This window comes from Schistocerca serialis, chromosome 2 (genome assembly GCF_023864345.2).
Source record: "Schistocerca serialis cubense isolate TAMUIC-IGC-003099 chromosome 2, iqSchSeri2.2, whole genome shotgun sequence".
NCBI classification, from domain to species: domain Eukaryota; kingdom Metazoa; phylum Arthropoda; class Insecta; order Orthoptera; family Acrididae; genus Schistocerca; species Schistocerca serialis.
Window position 1 is genome coordinate 1,162,983,439 of NC_064639.1, and position 22,250 is coordinate 1,163,005,688.

Below are 22,250 nucleotides of genomic sequence, written 5' to 3' on the forward strand. Positions count from 1 at the left end.
ACTAAAACATCGTGATGCCGAAGTTTTGCTGCACTCCATTTTAAGTAAACGCTAGTTTCTCGCTCATCTGAATGTTAGTGACGTCGTATCTCCTGAACTGTTCGTTGAAACGTGATATAATTTTGCAGGTACATTCAGTAGCATACATCGACACCGTTTACAAAAGGGTGGTGTGAATAGAGATAATAGTAAAACGTGATATAATTATAACGTCATGCTTGATGCTGAACGTTTACTGCAATAAAAGAAGAAAATGTAGTAAGCGGAAATGTTTTTCTCTTCATCGTTCCTGCGGGGTACAAGCGAGAAAAAGTTTCATAAAGGTTTGAAATTATGTTTAAAGTTCGTTGGAAGACCCTAAGGCTGTTTTTCTCAAGCGTTAGATAGATATATTCAGTGTAACTTGTGGTACTGATCTCCGCTGCCTTATAACATGTACACAGTTTCTAACTGTGACGTTTCTCTTAAACCATTAACGTAAGATTGTATGTCTTAATGAGTAGATTATGACAGAATTTTAAATTTTTACACGAAATGTGGAAATCTGAAACAGAGGCAGTGAACCATGAACGATGAGCTGTGAATCAGGTTAGGTAGTAACACTGGGGCTTCACATAATCGTCACGAATAGTGAAACTTCCTGGCAGATTAAAACTGTGTGCCCGACCGAGACTCGAACTCGGGACCATCCCGAGTTCGAGTCTCGGTCGGGCACACAGTTTTAATCTGCCAGGAAGTTTCATATCAGCGCACACTCCGCTGCAGAGTGAAAATCTCATTCTGGTCACGAATAGTGGTAACGAGTCGCACTTAAATACAGCAGAATGCTAGAACATATCCTGAGTCTCCAACTTTATGACGTACGTGGAACAAAGTAACCTTCTCCATGGAGATAACCATGGATTTCCTGAAGGCTGATCTTAAGGAACTCAGATTGGGCTCTTCGTACATGGTAAGCTTAGTGCAAAAGGAAACCAGATTGGACCGGTGTTTCTTGACTTTTAGTAAACTAACAAACTGTGTTTTTTTGAATCATCAGTGTTCCGGATGGTTTGATGCGGCCGCCGCGAATTTCTCTCCTGTGCCAACCTCTTCATCTCAGGGTAGCACTTGTTACCTACGTCCTCAATTATTTGCTGGATGCATTCTGATCTCTGTTTTCCTATACAGACTTTGCCCTCTATAGCTCCCTCTAGCACCACGCAATCATTCCCTAATGTATTAATAGATCTCCTATCATCCTGTACCTCTTCCTTTTCAGAGTTTTTCACATATTCCTTTCGTCTCCGATTCTGCGCAAAACCTCCGCATTTCTTATCTCATCAGTCCATGTAATTTTCAACATTTGTCGGTGGCATCATATCTTAAATCCTTCGATTCTCTTTCTCCCATAGTCCATGTTTCACTACCATACAATGCTATGGTCCAAACGTACATTTTGAGAAATTTCTTCCTCAAATAAAGGCCTATATTTGATAACAGTAGGCTTCTCTTGGCCAGGAATGCCCTTTTTGCCAGTGCTAATTTGCTTCTGATGTCCTCAATGCTCCGTCCGTCATTGGTTGTTTTGCTATCTACTTCACGACCTTCGATCCTGATGTTAAGTTTCTCGCTGTTCTCATTTCTGCTACTTCTCATTGTTTTCTTCTTTCTTCGATTTACTCTCAATCCATATTCTGTGCTCATTAGACTGTTCAATTCATTTAGGAGATCATGTCATTCTTCTTCACTTTCACTCAGGATAGCAATGTCATCAGCGAATCGTATCATTTATATCCTTTTTAATTACATTCCTGAACCTTTCTTTTATTTACATCATTGCTTCTTCGATGTACAAACTGAACAGGAGGAACGGAACACTACATCCCTGTTTTATATCTTTTTAATCCGAACACTTCGTCCATTCTTATTATTCCTTCTTGGCTCTTGTACATATTATACATTTCCCGTCTCTCCCTATAAATTACCCCTATTTTTCTCATAATTTCAAACATCTTGCGCCATTTAGATTGTCGAACGCTTTTTCCAGGTCAACAAATCCTATGAAGGTATCTTGATTTTTCTTTAGTCTTGCTTCCATTATCAACCGCAACGTCATAATTGCCTTTCTGGTGCCTTTACCCTCCCTAAAGCTAAACTGATTAGCTAACACATGCACAATTTTCTTTTCCATTCTTCTGTTTACTATTCTTGTAAGTAACTTTGATGCATTAGCTGTTAAGCTGATTGTGCGACAATTCTCGCACATTTCAGCTCTTGCAGTCTTCGAAATTGTGTGGATGATATTTTTCCGAAAGTCGGTTTACTGGCTGAAATTTATTTCAGAACTCAATTAGTATTTCTCCTCGCTCATTCCTTGTCACAAGCCCATATTTCCCTGTAACATTTTCTTCTGGTCCTACTCCTACAACTGTACTCGAGTCCTCCATGACTATTAGACTTTCATCTCCCTTTACGTACTGTATTACTCTTTCAATATCCTCATCTACTTTCTCTATCTCTTCACCTTCAGCTTGCGACGTCGGCACGTGTACTTGAACTATCATTGTCGGTGTTGGTTTGCGTTCGAATCTGAAGAGAACAACCCTCTCACTAACTACTCACAATAACATACTCCCTGCCCTACCTTCCTATTCATAACGAATCCTACTCCTCCTGTCATACCATTTTCTGTTGATGTTGATGTTACCCCACACTCATCTTACCATAACTCCTTGTTTCCTTTCAATTTCATTTCAATGACCCCTACTCTATCTACATTCAACCTCTGCATTGGTAAATCAATATTTTTTTCATGGTCATCTTCCCCTTGCCCGTCCCCTCACGGAGATCCGAGTGAGGGACTATTCTGGAATCTTTTGCCTTACGATCATGACACATTTTCAATTGTGTTCTTATGGGACATCTAACCAGGTTGGTGACTGGATCGACACAACACTTTATCCTGGATAAACAGAATTTCTAAATTCATTGGAAGGCAGTGGCAACAAAACGACTATTCACGTTGGTGTTTAAAATGTATGAGTTTGGCAATATACCACTTGACTTTCGGAAAATCATCATCTACACAGTTCCGAATGTTACAAAACAGCTCATGCATCCTAGTTGCTGGCAAGAATAATAATTAGAAGAATCGAGAAGAAAATTGAGGATTTGTTAGATGACGATAAGTTTGGCTTTAGAAACGGTAAAGACACCAAAGAGACCGTTCTAGCGCTGCGATTGATAATGGATGCAAGACTACAGAAAAACAAAGACACGGCCATAGGTTTTGACGTCCTCGAAAAAGCTTTCGACAGTGTCGAATGGTGCGTGATGTTCGAAATTCTAAAATAAGTACCAATACGCCACAGGGAAAGACGGGTACTATATAACGTGTAAAACAGCCAAGAGGGAATAATAGGAGTGGAAGACCAAGAACAAAGTGCTCGGATTAAAAAGGGTCTAAGACAGATCTGTGCAATGAGGCAAATAAAAGTTCAAGAGTGGAGCTATAATTCAAGGTGAAGAGTTGCCACTGACAAGATTCGCCATTGACAACCTCAGAGACGTGAAGAAGACTTGCAGGATCTGCTGAATGAAATGAACTGTCTATTGAGTACAGAATATAGACGGAGAGTATTTCGACGAAATATGAAAGTAATAATAATCAACAGAAATGAGAGGAGCGAGAAACCTAACTTCTGGACTGTGATCACGAAGCAGATGAAGGCAGCTAAATAACCCACGACGTACAGAGCACGAAGGACATCAAAGGCAGACTAGCACTGCAAAAAATGGCATTTCTGGTCAATAGAAGTCCACTAGTATCCAACATAGGCCTTCATTTGAGGAAGAACTTTCTAAGAATTTAGGTTTGGTGCACAGCACTGTATGGTAGTGAAACATAGACTGTGGGAAAAACTACATTATTGAGAATGGAAAGCTGTACTCCCAGTATCTGCGATGGCTGTACCTTTACCTCATCACGGAGGAAGCGTTCTGCCTCCAGCATTTTGATCGTGTTTATTGAAGGTGAGCCATAGCTCAATGGTGGATGTGAGTCTGATGTCCCAGCAGTCTACTGAGTGAGCTACGACGTCTGGTACAGTAGTGCGACATGGTACACCTTCCTCTGTACTTTCCAATGCACTTCACAATGTGACAGTGGTACTAGCTCCTCGTTTCATACACGTGTTTTCAAAATGCAACGGATCTGAATTTACCACATAGATCTGAGTGAGCAATCACTTGCCAATCTCCAAGTGCGCCTTTCTTTCCTCACACAGCATACTGAAAACAGTAAGCAGAGCCGTTTAAGATATTCAGCACACAGTATCCTGCGCTCACCCTTTCTCCTAATTGCAGACCTCACTGATGACGACATCACGGCGCAGGCGATCATATTTTTCTTCGGCGGCTTCGACACCGTGTCGACACTGCTGACGTTCTGCAGCTACCTGCTGGCCACGCACGAGGACGTGCAGCAGCGGCTGCAGAGGGAGGTGGACGAACTGATGCAGAAGAGCGGGGGGCAGCCCAGCTATGAGCAGGTCCTGGGCTGCCAGTACCTCGACATGGTGCTCTCTGGTGAGTCCTACATCAGTGGAGTTAATATAGATTACAGCACAAGGTGGCAACTTACTGCTTTTAATTGTAACAGACCAGTAGAAACTTCCGTTTTGTATGATACCGACAACTTGCAGGAACTGACTTTTTTCTGATCAGCCACTTCACACATAATTCTCTAACTTGATCAAAACAAACCTCGCGAGAGGGAAGGACATAGATTTTATGTCATATTTTTTCATAATTTTTCCGTTATTTGCTCATATACACCAGCATGTCGGTTGGATGTATTCTAACCTCCAACTCATCTATTAATGTGATTACAATGATAATATTCTTTCTATCAACTGAGATACGTACGTTTTTTAAATGGTCCAATTTAGTTTTATTGACGGCGTTTGACAGCTCTCGAAAGTACGAGTTCACTGAAATAATGCTTACTACGTTTCCATTTAAACTACTTTCAAAACAAATTTGAGAAATCCGCTGTAACTGAGAGGCAAAGCGGGTGGAATCTGATATTGTAGTGTAAACACCAACAAATAGGGTCTCATGCATGGCTCCTTCGTTGAGTCTGGTCAGACAATTATTTGGATGCATGAATTTGTAGTGGTATGTAATGAAATGATCACATAGCCCCTGAGTCACAGGTAATGTAAGATATTCACTGCCAGGACACTGGAGAAATGAAGTCAGTTAACGAAGGATATTTTTTGCAAAACATGTGATCTATCCTGGAATGTTGCTCAAGCGTGTGATACTCATACCAATAGAGTCCTACTTTTTTATTTATTTATTCACTTATTTTCTGAGTCATCAGTCTTCTGACTGGCTTGATGCTGTCCGCCAAGAATTCCTCTCCTGTGCCAACTTCTTTATCTCAGAGTAGCACTTGCAACCTACATCCTCAGTTACTACTTAGTCGACGTATTCCACTCCCTGTCTCCCTCTGCAGTTTCACTCTAGTACCATGGAAGTTATTCTCTCATGTCGTAACAGACGTCTACATCTACATCTACATCAACATTTATACTCCGCAAGCCACCCAACGGTGCGTGGCGGAGGGCACTTTACGTGCCACTGTCATTACCTCCTTTTCCTGTTCCAGTCGCGTATGGTTCGCGGCAAGAACGACTGTCTGAAAGCCTCCGTGCGCGCTCTAATCTCTCTAATTTTACATTCGTGATCTCCTCGGGAGGTATAAGTAGGGGGAAGCAATATATTCGATACCTCATCCAGAAACGCACCCTGTCGAAACCTGGCGAGCAAGCTACACCGGGATGCAGAGCGCCTCTCTTGCAGTGTCTGCCACTTGACTTTGTTAAACATCTCCGTAACGCTTTCACGGTTACGAAATAACCCAGTGACGAAACGCGCCGCTCTTCTTTGGATCTTCTCTATCTCCTCCGTCAACCCGATCTGGTACGGATCCCACTCTGGTGAGCAATACTCAAGTATAGGTCGAACGAGTGTTTTGTAAGCCACCTCCTTTGTTGACGGACTACATTTTCTAAGGACTCTCCCAATGAATCTCAACCTCGTACCCGCCTTACCAACAATTAATTTTATATGATCATTCCACTTAAAATCGTTCCGTACGCATGCTTCCAGATATTTTACAGAAGTAACTGCTACCAGTGTTTGTTCTGGTATCATATAATCATACAATAAAGGATCCTTCTTTCTATGTATTCGCAATACATTACATTTGTCTATGTTAAGGGTCAGTTGCCAGTCCCTGCACCAAGTGCCTATCCGCTGCAGATCTTCCGCATTTCGCTACAATTTTCTAATGCTGCAACTTCTCTGTATACTACAGCATCATCCCATTAGCATTAGTCTGTAGCTCCGCTTGTCAAATGGTTCGATTCTCTATTTCGGTTTTCCCACCGTCTATGTTTGACTACCATACAATGCTGTACTATAGACGTACACTCTCAGAAATTTTTTCCTCAGATTCAGGCCTTTGTTTGATTTTAGTAGACTTCTCCCGGTCGGAATGCCTTTTTTCCAGTGCTAGTGTGCTTTTGTTGTCCTCCTTGCCCCGTCTATCATGGATTATTTTGTTGCCTAGCTTACAGAATTCCTTAATTTAATCTACTTCGTGACCATCAATCCTGATTTTACGTTTTTCACTGTTCTCATTTTTGCTACTTCTCATTACTATCGCCTTTCTTCGTTTTAGTCTCAGGCCATATTATGAACTCAGTAGACTACCCATTCCATTCAACAGAACTTGTGATTCTTCTTCCTTCACTGCGGATAGTAATGTCATCTGCAAATCTTGTCATTGATATTACTTCACCTTAGATTTTAAAACCACTCTTGAACCTATCTTTTATTCCGTCATTGCTCCTTCGATGTATACATTTGAAGGTAGAATTGAAAGACTCAATGCATGCTGTACACCCTTTTTAAATCGGGTTCTTCGTTCTTGGTTTTTCAATCTTATTGTTAGAACTTGGTGTTTGTAAGTATTGTACAGTCCCGTCATTCCCTATAGCTTCAGTTTTGCTTCCATTACCAAACGCAAAGTTAGAACTGCCTCTCTGGTGCCTTTGCCTTTAAGCCAAACTGAAAGTCATCTGACAGTTGCTTTATTCTCATTTCCATTCTTCTGTATACTGAACGCATGAGCCGTTAATCTTGTGGTGCGATACTCTTCACACTTATCTGCTCTGACTTTCTTCGCAATGTAGATATTTTCCCGAAAGTCAGATGGCATGTCGCCAGCCTCATAGATTTTACACACCAACTTGAACAGCAGTTTGGTTGCCGCTTCCTCTATCGATTTTATGTTATCTATTTCTATTTATCATTTGATCTTAAGCCTTAAACGTCCTTCGAATTCTGACTCTGTTACTGCACTCCCTACCTCTTCCACAGCGACACCAATATCTAACATCACGGAATCAGGTCGTCCGCCTATACAGGTGTACTGTTCCCACCTATTCACTCTCTCCTTTGCGTTCGACAGTGAGATACCTATTGCCGTATTGATATTGCCATCCTTGCTTTCAATGTCACCGAAGCTTGTATAGTCTTTCCTGTATCTAAGTCCTACACCGAACATATAAAAAGAAGAGAGTACGAATATTATCGGGTTTGTTCGGCACACGCGCAAGCATAACGTAACTGCTGGAAAATCTGAAATGGCGGACGCTCGAATATGGAACCCAACTATCCCACGAAAGCCTCTTTATAATATTCTGAGAACCAGTATTAAGTACTGATGAGTTTGGGAACGTTCTACAGGCTCCTACGTGCAGTTAAAATTCATGGTGAACCTTCAGCTGTCCTTTATTTTGCACAATGTGCTTCGGTACTAGTTACGGTCAAATGACCATCATCAGGCACAAGCTGGCATGAACTGCTCGAGTCTCTTTTGAGCCCACTGTAATTGCGGTATAACTTTCCAGCCGTTCGTGCCAGCTTGTGCCTGATGATGGTCACTTGACCGAAACTAGTGGTGACGCGCATTGTACAAAATAAAGGGCAGCTGAAGGTTCACCACGAGTTTTAGCAAGTGTTCGGCGGTTGAATATCCCCATTTGCTACCATACATACATCATACGTGAAGCTCTCAAGGTATCGTGGGTACAAGATTAATTACGATACGCACAGCAGAAGTGAGGTTGAGATTCTCCCAGTGCTCCATACGCGAACGCAGCAGGGAACACCTGTAATAGGTGGTGCAACGTAAGCAGCCCCTTCCACGCATCTAACATTGATTTACAGAAAACTGCTGTAGGTGTAGATCTGTTCCGTTTGTTGTGGCCTTAGAAACAACCTGCACACGACATACCAGCTGTCTGCAGTTCACTGCTCACGAGTTCGTATTCGTCGCTGACGCCATCGCTGCCTGTGTTCACAGAGACGCTACGCTTGTACACGCCCATCCCGGCTCTGGACCGCACGTGCGTGCGCCCCTACAGGCTGCCGGCCGCTGGGAGCTGCCCTGGCCTCCAGCTGCGGCCCGGAGACGGCGTCTGGATCCTTGTGCGCGGCATCCACCACGATCCCAAGTACTTCCCAGACCCGGAAAGTTTCGACCCGGAACGCTTCAGTCCGGAGAGGAAGCATCTCATCAAGCCGTTCACCTACTTCCCCTTCGGGTCTGGACCTCGCATTTGCATTGGTAAGCATCGCCGTAACGTCTCAGATCTTTTAACTGCTCGACAACGGAGCTTCCCAGAAACTAAATATATAAAACACATAAAATACTTCTGATGCTATACTCTTTCGTGTTAATTTGTCGTATTTAAGAAATTTTTCAGTGATTTGTTGAACTTAACGTTTGTGAAAATTGCAACAGCAAGAAGGATACAGTTTACCACAGATAAGTTACATGGAAATCGACACATGATTGGAATTATACGAGTGACATTCAGTAAGTAATACAACACATCTTTTCTCGGCCAGTTTCAACTGAAAAAATACAAAATCGGAAACTACTTTTCATGTGTCAGCTAACGAATTAAATGAATTCTTCTCTGCACCTCCGAATACCAGCACGGCTGATAATTACCGTCCACAAGAATCCCCAAACAGGATAACTAACAACGATAGCTTCCATCTAAAACATGTAACAACAAATACGGCAAGAAAAGCAATAATGAGAATCTCTTCTGATGCAATAGGCAAAGACAGTATCGGTATAACCATGATTAAGAATGTTGCCGATATCTTAGTACCTGTCTTAACTGACATATTTAATTTTTCCCTCGTGAACGGAATATACCCCACTGCATGGAAAAGAAGCATAATTCGACCCATCCCTAAGATCGAAAACCCGCAACTGCCTAGTGATTACCGACCAATTAGCATACTGCCTGCTGTTTCCAAAGCACTCGAATATATTGTTCATGACCAAATCACTGAACACTTGCATGAATTCAGCCTACATGACAAATTTCAATCCGGTTTCCGTAAACATCACAGCACAAACACTGCTCTAATTAAAGTAACTGATGACCTGAAATGTGCCATCGACAATCGAAAGACAACAACATTGACGCTACTGGACTTCAGCAAAGCTTTTGACACTCTTAACTTTGACATATTGCTCAGAAAAATGCAACAGCTTAATTTCTCTGACAGTGCAATGAGATGGTTTGAAAGCTACTTAAAAGACAGACAGCAATGTGTTGTCTGCGTAAATGAAAAATCTTCCTGGAAACATGTTTCCTCAGGAGTGCCACAAGGAACAGTCTTAGGACCACTTTTGTTTTCTTTATATGTCAACGATATTTCGTCGGTTCTGTCCTCCTGTAAATATCATTTCTATGCCGACGACCTCCAGCTCTACCTAAGCATCAGACCTGAAGATGTAAACACTGCAATCGCTCAGATGAATGATGATCTGTCTTCAGTAGTGACATGGGCGAGAAACCTGGGGCTTAAACTAAATGCAAAAAAGACGCAAGTAATCTTAATAGCCCATCAGAAATTAATAAGTTCAGATTTCCGCGAACGGCTACCTCCTATTCTGCTCGACGGTACTCCAATACCATATCAGAAAACAGTGAAGGACTTGGGTGTAACTTTGGATGAGCATCTCAACTGGGCGGAGAATACAGTCGCAGTGGGCCGAAAGACGTCTGCTTGTCTCTATGCTCTCAAAAAGTTTCGGAACATATTTCCACAGGACTTGAAACGCCAGCTCGTGCAAGCACTCGTTCTACCGAACCTCCACTATTGTGATGTGATTCAACAAGGCATGAGTAGTGAAAACAAAAGACGGCTAGAGCTCACCATGAATGCCTGTGTGCGTTACACCTGCAACATTCGCCGATACGATCATGTTAGTGCTTCATACTCCGAGCTAAAGTGGCTGCGGCCGGACAAATTGCGTGACTACTACACTGTGTGTCTACTTCATCGACTCCTCGTCGCGCAAGCACCCGAGCACCTTGCTTCAGAGATTAAAAACCTGTCATGCCATCATAATCGAAACACGAGGTCACTCTTATTTGGTATCCTAACTGCGCCCACTCACAAAACAAAAACTTTTGCAAACCCCCTCTCAGTTGCCGCTGTCCGCCTCTGGAACAAACTGCTCCTTACCTTGCGCAAAATTCAATCTCCTGCTGCTTTTAAGAAGAAGTTGAAGCATTTCTTACCATCATCCTCATAAAGTTCTCCACAGAATTAATGTACCAGGCCAATCCTCTCATCTGTCAAATAGCAAAGCTAGCGTCTCCTATCTTGCTCCTGAGATGCCTTCCTCTTCATCTATCTCTATTAGCCAGGCAATCTTCTTTTTCTTTATATTTCCTTAATTATGTTTCATCATGTCTATTCTTCTCCTCCCTTCACCATGAGTCTCCCTCATACTCCCTGCTGCCAGCACTCCTATCTAAAATTTGTCTCTTCAATAATGTCTAATTATAACAGTACTTATGATCTACGAATATAAACTCTATATGTATGTATTTTTCCAGATGTACCTTTCTAATTGTTTATTTCACTTTTTGTACTAGATGCCTACGAAAACATATGAATGTAAAATAAGTAGAATGCCTGGTTAGATGTAAGAGAGGGCCTGATGGCCCTAATCTTGCCAGGTTAAATAAATCAATAAATAAACAAATAAATAAATAAATAATTTGTTGTGGGATATCGTACAATATTGTGATTTCAGCCCCAATAGCTTCATTAAGTTCCGTTAGGTGGCGGTGCCCTCAGTAGCCTTCAAAATGGCGTCTGTAACCTGTGTTCGTTCCACTCGGGGAAATGTACTGTACTTGAGTTTCTTTTGACGGAAAACCAGAGCATCACAGATATTCCTTGGCACTTGCACAATTTCTATGGAGACCTGGTTGTGAATAAAAGCACAGTAAGTCATCGGACGAGGAGTCTGTCATCAGTGGACTGAGGTCGCGCAAACCTGTCCAGTCGCCAGCATGTCGGCCGGCCGCAAACAGACAGACGTCGCTCCTGCAGTAGTGTTGGAACGCGCGGACACCCCCAGTCTAGGTGGTCCACGGACCACAGTCAGACATCTCCCTGCTCAAACGAACGTCGCTGTTGGTAGTGTTGACACACTCGTCCACCAGATGGGGTACTCAAAGGTGTGGGTCCCTCAGGAAATTGAAGAAAGCACTTCATCATGTTCCTTGGTACATCTCACAAAATTTCATTGGACTGTTCTTCTCACCCATCCTAAAGGGAGGATCTCTCACCTTCCTACTTTCATCCGCTTTGCTCTACGGAGGATGCACTCCGCGTGAAGCAGTAAGTGAATGATGGGACGGTTACTGGTGCAGCAGAGCTGTGGCTCCAACGTCAACCAGTTGAGTGGTACAGGCGGACATTCAGGCTCTCTCATTAAAGTGACGTAGGACCGTCGCACTGAACGGAGAGTGTATTGAAAAACAGTGTTTTGTACCGAAAAGAGTGGGGAATAATGTGGTGTATTGGAATCGTGAATAAAATCAACCTGATTTCTCAAAAAATTACTTGTACGCTCCTGGTAGAACTGTACCTGATCTCTCAGAGATCAATGAGGCGCAAGTCTCTCGCATACTACACTCAGAACCTCTAAAGATCGTGGCAAAAAATCGGCCTGGATGAGAACCTGGGGAATCCGCCTCCACACGGTTTATGAGAGAGCCAGCGAAGAATCGGCAGCGTTTGGTGGACAACTGTGAGGGCAAATCACCTTACAGCCATACTGTACACGTGTTCGAGGGGCAGCATGTCAGGCAGAGTGGAGGCTACGGAAGCAGTGGTACCATTCGCTCTTCGTAGAAACATTGCTGATTTTCCAACACAACTGCCTATCGCACTGCTGAAACCAGGCATGTAAAGTTGCCTGAAGGAAGAGCTGCAGATAAGAGTCCAATATCGCTCTGATACAGTAATTGCTATTCCAATGGTCTGTAATGTATAGGAAACGAGGTCGTTTTGTGATCCAGTATCGTCCCAAACTGCCCTACAATACAGTTTTGTACGCCATGTCCCACAACGATGCAGATTACGATATTGCAACCGACTTTGGTGTGCATGTAAGAAAGCTGGTTTCGGGTGGTGGGAGGGGGGGGGGGGGGTGGCAGTAGTAGTGTACCGTACGAGGCTCCAGCCAATAGCGTCATGTAGCTGTGTCTGTCTGTAGCGTGCCCTCTGGGGTTTGACGTTGATTTTTGTGTTAGTATAGGTGTGGTGGATTTACATAGCTACTGTAGTGATCATTGTGGATAGCATAAAACATAGTAAATGTTACATTTTTTATCTCTGATGTGTGAAAGATGTCAAAGATGCACATTTAATTTAAGCACAAAACAATGAAACGTCATTAAATCACTATATTACAGTTCTAATTCTAATTACACGTCTTCCTAAAGGATTAAATTTAAGGGTTTCTATGGGCTTGCAGGAGCTGTCCAAGTTCTTTAATGCAGTCTTTAACTCCACCACATTATCTCCGTGATATTAAACGTGATCTGGAGGTTTGTTGAACACATGCGTATCCGTGTATGAGTCCTTTCTGTACTACTTTAAACTCCTTGAAGCCTTTGTAGAAGTTGTTCTTAGTCGTAGTGTTATATTCATACTTTTCACTGTTTTGTGTGAAAAGAGAAATATTGGTAACGATGAAAGTCATTCAAGTATAGATGTATTGTGAATTTGTTGGCAAAATACTTTGTTTTTCGAAGAGGTCTCTGCAGTATGTTTATCAACTAATTGCAGAGATAATTCTGATAACACGCTCCTGTATTCTGAAAGTAGTGTCTGTGTAACTTGAATCTCCTCACTAAATTATTCCACATTCATTAGTGAACGGGAATATGCAGAATAAAGGCGCTTCCTCATTTTTAAATATTATAATCATGTGCACTGCAAACCTAGGAGCTAAATTAGTTCTAGGCCGTGGGTTTTGCAATTGTCTAGTCTGTTTGCAATCCCAAAACTTAACAATTTGTACTTCTTTAATTCATTGTCTGAGAAATCGTTATAGCTTGCTGAGTTCTGTGAAAATCACTAAACTGTGGCGACTGAGCGCTGCAAAAATTCAATAATCCATTTACCTTGAATCATCTGTCGTTGTTTTCAAATATTCATTACCTGCCTCTTCGGTTGGGGAACTGGTATTATTTTTTATTCCCGTAGTTATATCATCTGCAAAAATACGAAACTATTATCTTGTGAAACCAAGAGGAAGATCATTTGTGTATGTCAGAAATAACTGAGGGTTCAAAATCGAGCCTTGCGGTATGCCATGTTCGACTGCTTGAAATTCTGAGTACCTAAATCATGTGACTGACATTGCTTTATGTCATGCAGATAAGATAAAAACCGTGAATCTGCTGTGCCTGGTATTCTCTAATATTTTTGCATTAGGATATCAAGTTTCATGCAATCAAAGCCTTAACCAAGACACGAAATGCTAGCAATGGTAATAATTTGTGATTTATTGATCCTAGTACACCCTTTTTCAAGGTAAATGTAGCCTGTTCAGTGCCATTCCTCTTAGAAATCTAAACTATTCGCTACTAAGTGTATTATCCTGTACTAATCGTCTATAAAGTGTGTTGAGCATTATCGTCACGATTTTTTTAATTACGGGCAGTAATGACTGACGTTGTGTTTCCTATTTTTGTAAAGTAGCTTGCCAACAGCATGCTTAAGTCTCTCCGAAAATATACTCCCGGAATAGTCTCATTACGTAAATAACACAGTATATTACTAACTTCAGCTGAATTTCATTTCATAATTTTACTATTGATTTCATCACAACAACTAGAACATTTATTTTGAAACGCGCTGATAACAATGAAAACTTCTTTTGCAGATGTTGGATGAAGTTTAGTTTTGTCAAGGTGGTTTTGGAAGGTTTTTCTTAGGAACAGTAGGCTTTCTGCTAAGAAAATGATCAGACATAAATTACCTGCCGACAGAAAATAGTTACTAAAATTCTACAATTTTATGGCTAACCATCATCAGTTATTATCTACTTTCTTCTTTTTTCTGTCTTTTTTTCTGTCTCTAGGTTCACTTCGTTCTAAACAGTTTTTATGATGCTGCTGGGGTTTATTTTTTCTTGTAAGTACGTACTTTTTGATGCTTTGATGACTTAACTTTGAATTTTACAATACAGATTGTAATGAGATTTAATCTTGTGATCATCAGTGTCCCTTAATGGCATGCAGAGTCTCATCTTATTTGTGCTTGATATTCTGATCCTATTTGTAATCCGCGGTTTAGACGCATTTAACCTGCTTCCACCAGTTAGTTTTGAAGAAAAACCGTTTTCAAAGTACCCTGTGACTACGTTACAGACACACTACAGGTTTTATTTACACAGGAATGTTGCGCACGTCTTTCCAGTGGAATTTCGGAAATTCTTCTTGAATTTCTCAATTTCTTTTTCTTTTATTGCGTTAACGAATGGCAGTGATAGTTTGCAGAGGATATAAATTTTTCTGCAGAGAGTCAGAAAGATGAACAGTAGTCCTACATGGTGCTTATCCTCGCATGACCAGGTCTCAGAGCACGCAGCGGCTGGAGTGTGGTGTGGGTCAGAGAGGACAACGGCTAATCCACACTGTACTGTATTCTCCGTCCCTTTGTGCACGGAATGGTACCATCACTACAGCTCACAAGGTGGGGTCAGATTATGCGATCCATCAGTTTCGAGGAGCTTCGACACTCGAAAGTAACTCCTGGGACAGGTTTGCGTCACTCCCATACTTTACGTCACTTCTAAAATAACCGAGGTCAAATGCTACGATAAGGATGGAGTCGTTAGAACGCTCGAAAATTTTTATCTACATGTATCATGAACGTGTCAAAATTGTTATCCAAGAGACGTTCTCTACACGACGTGAACAAAGAATGCTTCTCTTAGCGTACCCAGGGGGAAATAGATGCACGCAGGAAAACGAGTTTCATTCATCATGTCTGGTACAGAGAATCTCTATGTTTGTCTCTTGGACGTAGGCAATCGGACGCAGTGTGGTCTCTTACCACGTTGGGGAGAAAATAAGTGAGCCTTCGACAAACAGAAAGAGAAAGTTTCCATCAACAAGAGGATAACTCTTTGGGCAACGTTTTCATCTTCACATTCTACAGAAGAGAATGATATACTTCGTGAGAAAAACAAAAAGAAACATATAGCCTGTGCCGGAGACTGAACACGTGTCATCCAAGTTCATAGGCACAAAGCAGATTTATTTCCCTTTTTCACGAAAAAATTTATTTTGTTAGTGATGACAACATACAACTTTTACGATAGCTTCCATCCTCTTGGAAAAGAGTAAAACGTATTGTCAGATGCGGGATGCGAGGCCATTCGCACGGAATTTGGCCTCGACCTAAGTGCAGGCCTTTTATTACTTTTTAGTCTTTTATTTCACTTTGCCACCTCCAGTGTTAGCAGGGGCATTCCTCCTCGAGCATTTCTGCAACACATCGAAATCAGAAATTCCAAGATTCCTCGGGAATAATTTTGTCACAGGCCTGAAACGTATAAGTACAGTTACTTTGTTTACGAGCCTTCTAGCGATTCCACCTTGTCCGAACCGAATCCTACGCCATCATCTTTCTCGATTGCTTCATAAACGGGAGCATAGTGACCTAGACCGTTTCAAGGCAGTTGTTTTATTCGAGAGACCACCAACTGATATTTATAAGCTCGTCGAAATCCGAGAGTCACAGGCTGAGGTCTCTCCATGTCTGCTTGGACGAGCCCCCTTCCGAATACGAGGGTGAGTGAAAAGTTCTTGACCGTCAAATAAAGGTTTCCAACAGCTCAAATGTTGATGGCTATCTTTCAACGTAGGAACCTTTTAGGGCCACCCAGTTTTGACACCAGTGCTGCAGGCCCGTCGTATCCTCCTTGCAGATCTTTACTTCCTGCGTGGCCAAAAAATGTCTTCCATTGTAGCCATCTAATCGGAAATTGGTTTGTTAGATGTTTCCCGAGCTTAGGGAAGACAAAAAAGTCAAATGGGGCAAATTGTGTGTATAACGTGGCTGCCAAGGCAGGTCGAAACCGCAGGGCTCGATGGCAGGCATAACAACGACGGATGTTTGCGTGGCCGCATTGTTCTGATGAAAAGAGCAGTCGTTCTATCCTGACGCGTTTCACCTTCATGGCCTTCCTCAAACGCACTAGTTGAGCAGCAAAATACGTTCCATTCACTGTCCACCTTCGGTGAGGTGCTCAGCGAGGATAACAGGCCCTGGATCTGGTATGAAAGTGGTGAACCCTTTGCCAGAAAATGTTTGAGAAATGTTACAGGATCTGTCTCAAAAAGGGTCAAGTTTTCAGTGGACGTGACAAGCCTGTAACTTTTATTAGACGCTTCAACATGAGACATTTTGCATGTCAAGTACAGTCTATTTTCTTTTTTTGGAACACTTCGACATGAGGCATTTGCATTTCAAATACAACTCGTATGATATGTCCAACGCGTTCCTGAGATTGACCCACTCTCTCAGAAGTGTACTGTAACGTTCTGTCACACGCCGGTCTGCCATGATGATATCTTCGATTGGACTGATGTTTCCCTTCGCACTGGCCGTGAACGGTCTTCCACTGCGAGGTGCATCTTGGTACTGAATTCCGATACCCACTTTTTCTCAGTGGAACAGAAAGGGAAATTCTCCCCTAACGTTTCCAGCATGTCATTACGGATCTCCCGTGCAGGCACGCCCTTTTTTCAGCAATTATTGGATGACTTGACGCTTGCTCTCTTTATCCATTTTTCAAAATGAGTACACCGTGGACACTTCGAACTCCAGTATCTGAAAAAAAAAAGATTTAACGAAAATTTGGTATGTAACCTAGCAAGGACTGTGCTATTAGTTGCTGAACTGATATTCGGCTAGGACAAGTATTTATTGGGTGGGCCGAAAATTTTTCGGTCACATCTCGTACACTACATTTTCCCAATCCACGAGCCACCGACAGACAAAGTCCACGTGTGCAGTGTATTCCGAGGTTTTCATGGTTCCTGGGAAATTTAGTCCGATGCAAAGGCAAGAGCACAGTAGATGGTGCCGATCCGTGGACAAAGGCAGATTTACTGCACTCCAGCCTCGGAACCGGACTTGAGTGACGCTGTACCACCTGCTGGGGCCGCGCGCCTGCGCACGAGCGTTGACCTCTTGCTGTGATCACGCTGCATTGTCCAGCACGCACGCTGTGCACAGCCCAGAGCTATATAGTCAGTCTGTAAACTCAAGAGCAGCGCTCTTGGTGGGGGAAGTGGCCTTTCCCGGAAGAACCCTGCCACTGGCCTACAGGGCAACCCAAAATCAGTTGCCCGTAATCTGTCTAGCGGTGTAGCTCGGCGTGCAGTGGTATACGTCGTTTCTGTTCGTGGGATCTTAGTTGCCAATCTCAGTCAGTTGACTTTGTGTACTCACCGATATACTTCAGTATCCAGAAGTGATGGATAATCGCCCTGCATTGCAAGAAAATGTGCAGAATACGAAGGAGATGTTTGCGCAGAACGAGCGTTCGATCGTCTCTAACGTTACTACAGCTTGTGTTAAGGAGGCTACGCAAAAAAGAACTGTTGGCTAATATTACCAGTCCCAACCAAAGGGCTGCAGTTTATGCAAACGTCAGCCTCGCCACAATAGGACACATAAGGAAGGAACGCGAAAACAAGTCGCATGGTTTACTGGAATCACCGCGAAGGAAAACTAACAATTTAGGGAGGAAACCCATCGATATAGACAGTTTCACAAAATCGGTCATTCGGCAAACGATGGAGGACTTTTACATAAAACCAAAAAATAATGCCCACATTGCGGAAATTACTCACTGGCGTGAAACAAAAAGTACATTTTCGTTGCAGAAAGATGTTTTACACAAGACATTGCGTGAAATGGGATGTACCTGGAAATACTTTTCAGACATGTTTACGAAGGCAATGACAAAAAAAAGCAGTGCGAATCGAACTAATACAACACGCGTAATTATAAATATCTGGTTACTTTTTAAACACTCTTCGTGTTGCAAGAATTGTTAAGTTTTAATGCAGCCCTTCAAAGAAAACTTGTACCTTTTAGTAGAAACACAAAGTAAGAACAAGCCTTAAATTCAACAGACTGATTGCACTATATCTGGTTCGTCTTACGAATAGAGGAACATACATTCATACGAATAGGCATTCGGTTCTAAGTTTGTAGTAGAATCCTGATTTCCGTTCTTATGTTAATATTATTTACTCTATAATGTTTTGTTTAGAAGAAGCTATCGTCTTTTGTTTTCCTTATACTCTTAACGCATTTGTCTAAAAATAAACGCAGACGGGACGTATCTGTACACGGCGTCGCCACAGATTTAAAGCGCGCGCCGCGGCAGGGCCGGTACTACGTTGTGAAACAGCCTGTAGAAGCGCCCTGTGACGTAGCAAGGTAGGCAGAGTGGGGACTCGCTCGCTCGCTCTTCAGTTTACCGACAGACTATATCAACTGGTTTCACAAACGCACCGTGGTTGTGGCAACATGCTGGAATATGACGCTATGGGCCCGCAGGCTGATCACCGAGTCCCGTGCACACTTCCTCTCGCTCTGCCACAGTGCCCGTCCACGTGGCTGGGAGCACTGCCGCTTTCTTTCACGTTTCAGTTTCGTGTCTGCTCTTTACTGTGAGCCTATATGTATGCCACCTTTCTGCGCCGTTAACCGTCTACTGGTTACTCAAATCTGATTTTGGGTTTCTTCGGGCTATTTTTAGTGATGTTATAGTCCTCACGCTCTTTAGCACTTTACAATTTTGCATGTCGTAAGGTTATCTACTAAAGAATCCAGGCTGTGGTTATAGGATTCGAAGGATATGAAGCTGAGGCAGTAGCTGAGAAGGGAGTGAGACAGGGTAGAACACCATACTCCATGTTATTCAGTCTGAACATAAACGGAGCAGCAAAGAGAAAAGGAAGTTTTGAAATCAAATTTAAATTGAGAGAAGAAATAAAAACATTGAGATCTGAGCGTGACATTAAATTCTACTGGAGACAGCAAAGGATACAGAAGATAAGTTGAACAGGATGGATAGTATCTTAAAATGCGATTATGAGATTGTTGTTGTTGTTGTGGCCTTCAGTACAGAGACTCGTTTGATGCAGCACTCCATGCTACTCTATTCTGTGCAAGCTTCTTCATCTCCAAGTACTTACTGCACCCTACATCCTTCTGAATCTGCTTACTGTATTCATCTCTTGGTCTCCCTCTACGATTTTTACCCTCCACAGTGCCCTCAGATACTAAACTGGTGATCCCTTGATGCCTCAGAATATGTCCTACCATCCGATCCCTTCTTCTAGTCAAGTTGTGCCACAAATTTCTCTTCTCTCCAATTCTATTCAGTTCCTCCTCATTAGTTATGTGACCTACCCATCTAATCTTCTATAGCACCACATTTCAAAGGATTCTATTCTCTTGTTGTCCAAACTATTTATCGTCCATGTTTCACTTCCATACATGGCTACACTCCATACAAATACTTTCAGAAACGACTTCCTGATACTTAAATCTATACTCGATGTTAACAAATTTCTCTTCTTCAGAAACGCTTTCCTTGCCATTTCCAGTCTACATTTTATATCCTCTCTACTTCGACCATCATGTCATTTTGCTCCCCAAATAGTATAACTCCTTTCCTACTTTAAGCGTCTCATTTCCTAATCTAATTCCCTCAGCATCACCCGATTTAATTCGACTATATTCCATTTCCTCGTTTTGCTTTTGTTGATGTTTATCTTATATCCTCCTTTCAAGACTGTCCATTCCGTTCAGCTGCTCTTCCAGGTCCTTTGCTGTCTCTGATAGAATTACAATGTCATCGGCGAACCTCAAAATTTTTATTTCTTCTCCATGCATTTTAATACCCACTACAAATTTTTCTTTTTTTCCTTTACTGCTTGCTCAATATACAGATTGAATAACATTGGGGAGACGCTGCAACCCTGTCTCACTCCCTTCCCAACTGCTGCTTCCCTTTCATGCTCCTCGACTCTTATAACTGCCATCTGCTTTCTGTAGAAATTGTAAATAGCCTTTCACTAACTATATTTTACCCCTGCTTCCTTCAGAATTTGAAAGAGAGTATTCCAGTCAGCATTGTCAGAAGCTTTCTCTAAGTCTACAGATGCTAGTACCTTTCCTTAATCTATCTTCTAAGATAAGTCGTAAGATCAGTATTGCCTCACGTGTTCCAACATTTCTACGAAATCCAAACTGATCTTCCACGAGATCGGCTTCTACCAGTTTTTCCTTTCATCGGTATAGAATTCGCGTTACTATTTTGCAGTCGTGGCTTATTAAACTGATAGTTCCTAATTTTCACATCTGTCAACACCTGCTTTCCTTGGGATAGGAATTATTGTATTCTTCTTAAAGTCTGAGGGTATTTCTCCTGTCTTATACATCTTGCTCACCAGATGGTAGAGTTTTGTCAGGACTGGCTCTCCCAAGGCTGTCAGTAGTTCTAATGGAATGTTGTCTACGCATGGGGCCTTGTTTCGACTTAGGTCTTTCAGTGCTCTGTCAAACCCACGCAGTATCATATCTCCCATTTCATCTTCATCTACATCCTCTTCGATTTCCATAATATTGTCCTCAAGAACATCGACCTTGTATAGACCCTCTATATACACCTTCCACCTTCCTGCTTTCCCTTCTTTGCTTAGAACTGGGTTTCCACCAGAGCTCTTCATATTCATACTAGTGGTTCTCTTATCTCCAAAGGTCTCTTTAATTTTCCTGTAGGCAGTATCTATCTTACCCCCAGTGAGATCAGCCTCTACATCCTTACATTTGTCATTTAGTCATCCCTGCTTAGCTATTTTGCACTTCCTGTCGATCTCATTTTTGAGACGTTGGTATTCCTTTTTGCCTGCTTTATTTACTGCATTTTTATATTTTCTCCTTTCTTGAATTAAATTCAATATTTATTCTGTTACCCAAGGATTTCTACTAGCCCTCGTCTTTTTACCTACTTGATCCTCTGCTGCCTTCACTATTTCATCCCTCAAAGCTACACATTCTTCTTTTACTGTGTTTCTTTCCCCCATTCCTGTCAATTTTTCCCTTATACTCTCCCTGAAACTCTGTACAACCTCTGGTTCTGTCAGTTTATCCAGGTCCCATCTCCTTAAATTCCCAACTTTTTGCAGTTTCTTCAGTTTTAATCTACAGTTCATAACCAATAAATTGTGGTCAGAGACCACATCTGCTCCTGGAAATGTCTTACAATTTAAAACCTGTTTCCTAAATCTCTGTCTTACCATCGTATAATCTATCTGAAACCTTCCAGTATCTCCAGGCCTCTTCCATATGTACAATCTTTTTTCATGATTCTTAAACCAAGTGTAAGCTATGACTAAGTTATAGTCTGTGTAAAATTTTGCCAGGCAGCTTCCTCTTTCATTTCTTAGCGCCATTCCGTATTCACCTACTACGTTTCCTTCTCATCCTTTTCCTACTATCGAATTCCAGTTACCCATGACTACTAAATTTTCGTCTCCCTTCACTCTCTGAATAATTTCTTATATCTCATCATACATTTCATCAATCTCTTCGTCATCTGCAGAGCTATGAGATTAATATTAACAAAAGTAAAACAAGGGTGTTGGATTAAATCAAGCGATTAAAATAGAACTGGATTAGGAAACGAAGCACTATAAGTAGTAAATGAGAGCCAAAGAAACTGATACACCTGCGTAATATCGTGTAGCGTCGCAGAA

At 42.0% G+C, this 22,250-nt stretch overlaps 1 protein-coding gene across 1 annotated transcript in view; it reads left to right on the top strand.

The window, feature by feature from the left end:
• Positions 1-22,250, top strand: part of LOC126458632 (cytochrome P450 9e2-like) — a 59,413-nt gene that overhangs the window by 34,639 nt on the left and 2,524 nt on the right. Inside the window, exons 6-7 of the mRNA XM_050095800.1 lie at positions 4,348-4,569; positions 8,423-8,686. Of these exons, the coding sequence (XP_049951757.1) occupies positions 4,348-4,569; positions 8,423-8,686 (486 nt within the window). The remainder of the gene's footprint in view (positions 1-4,347; positions 4,570-8,422; positions 8,687-22,250) is intronic.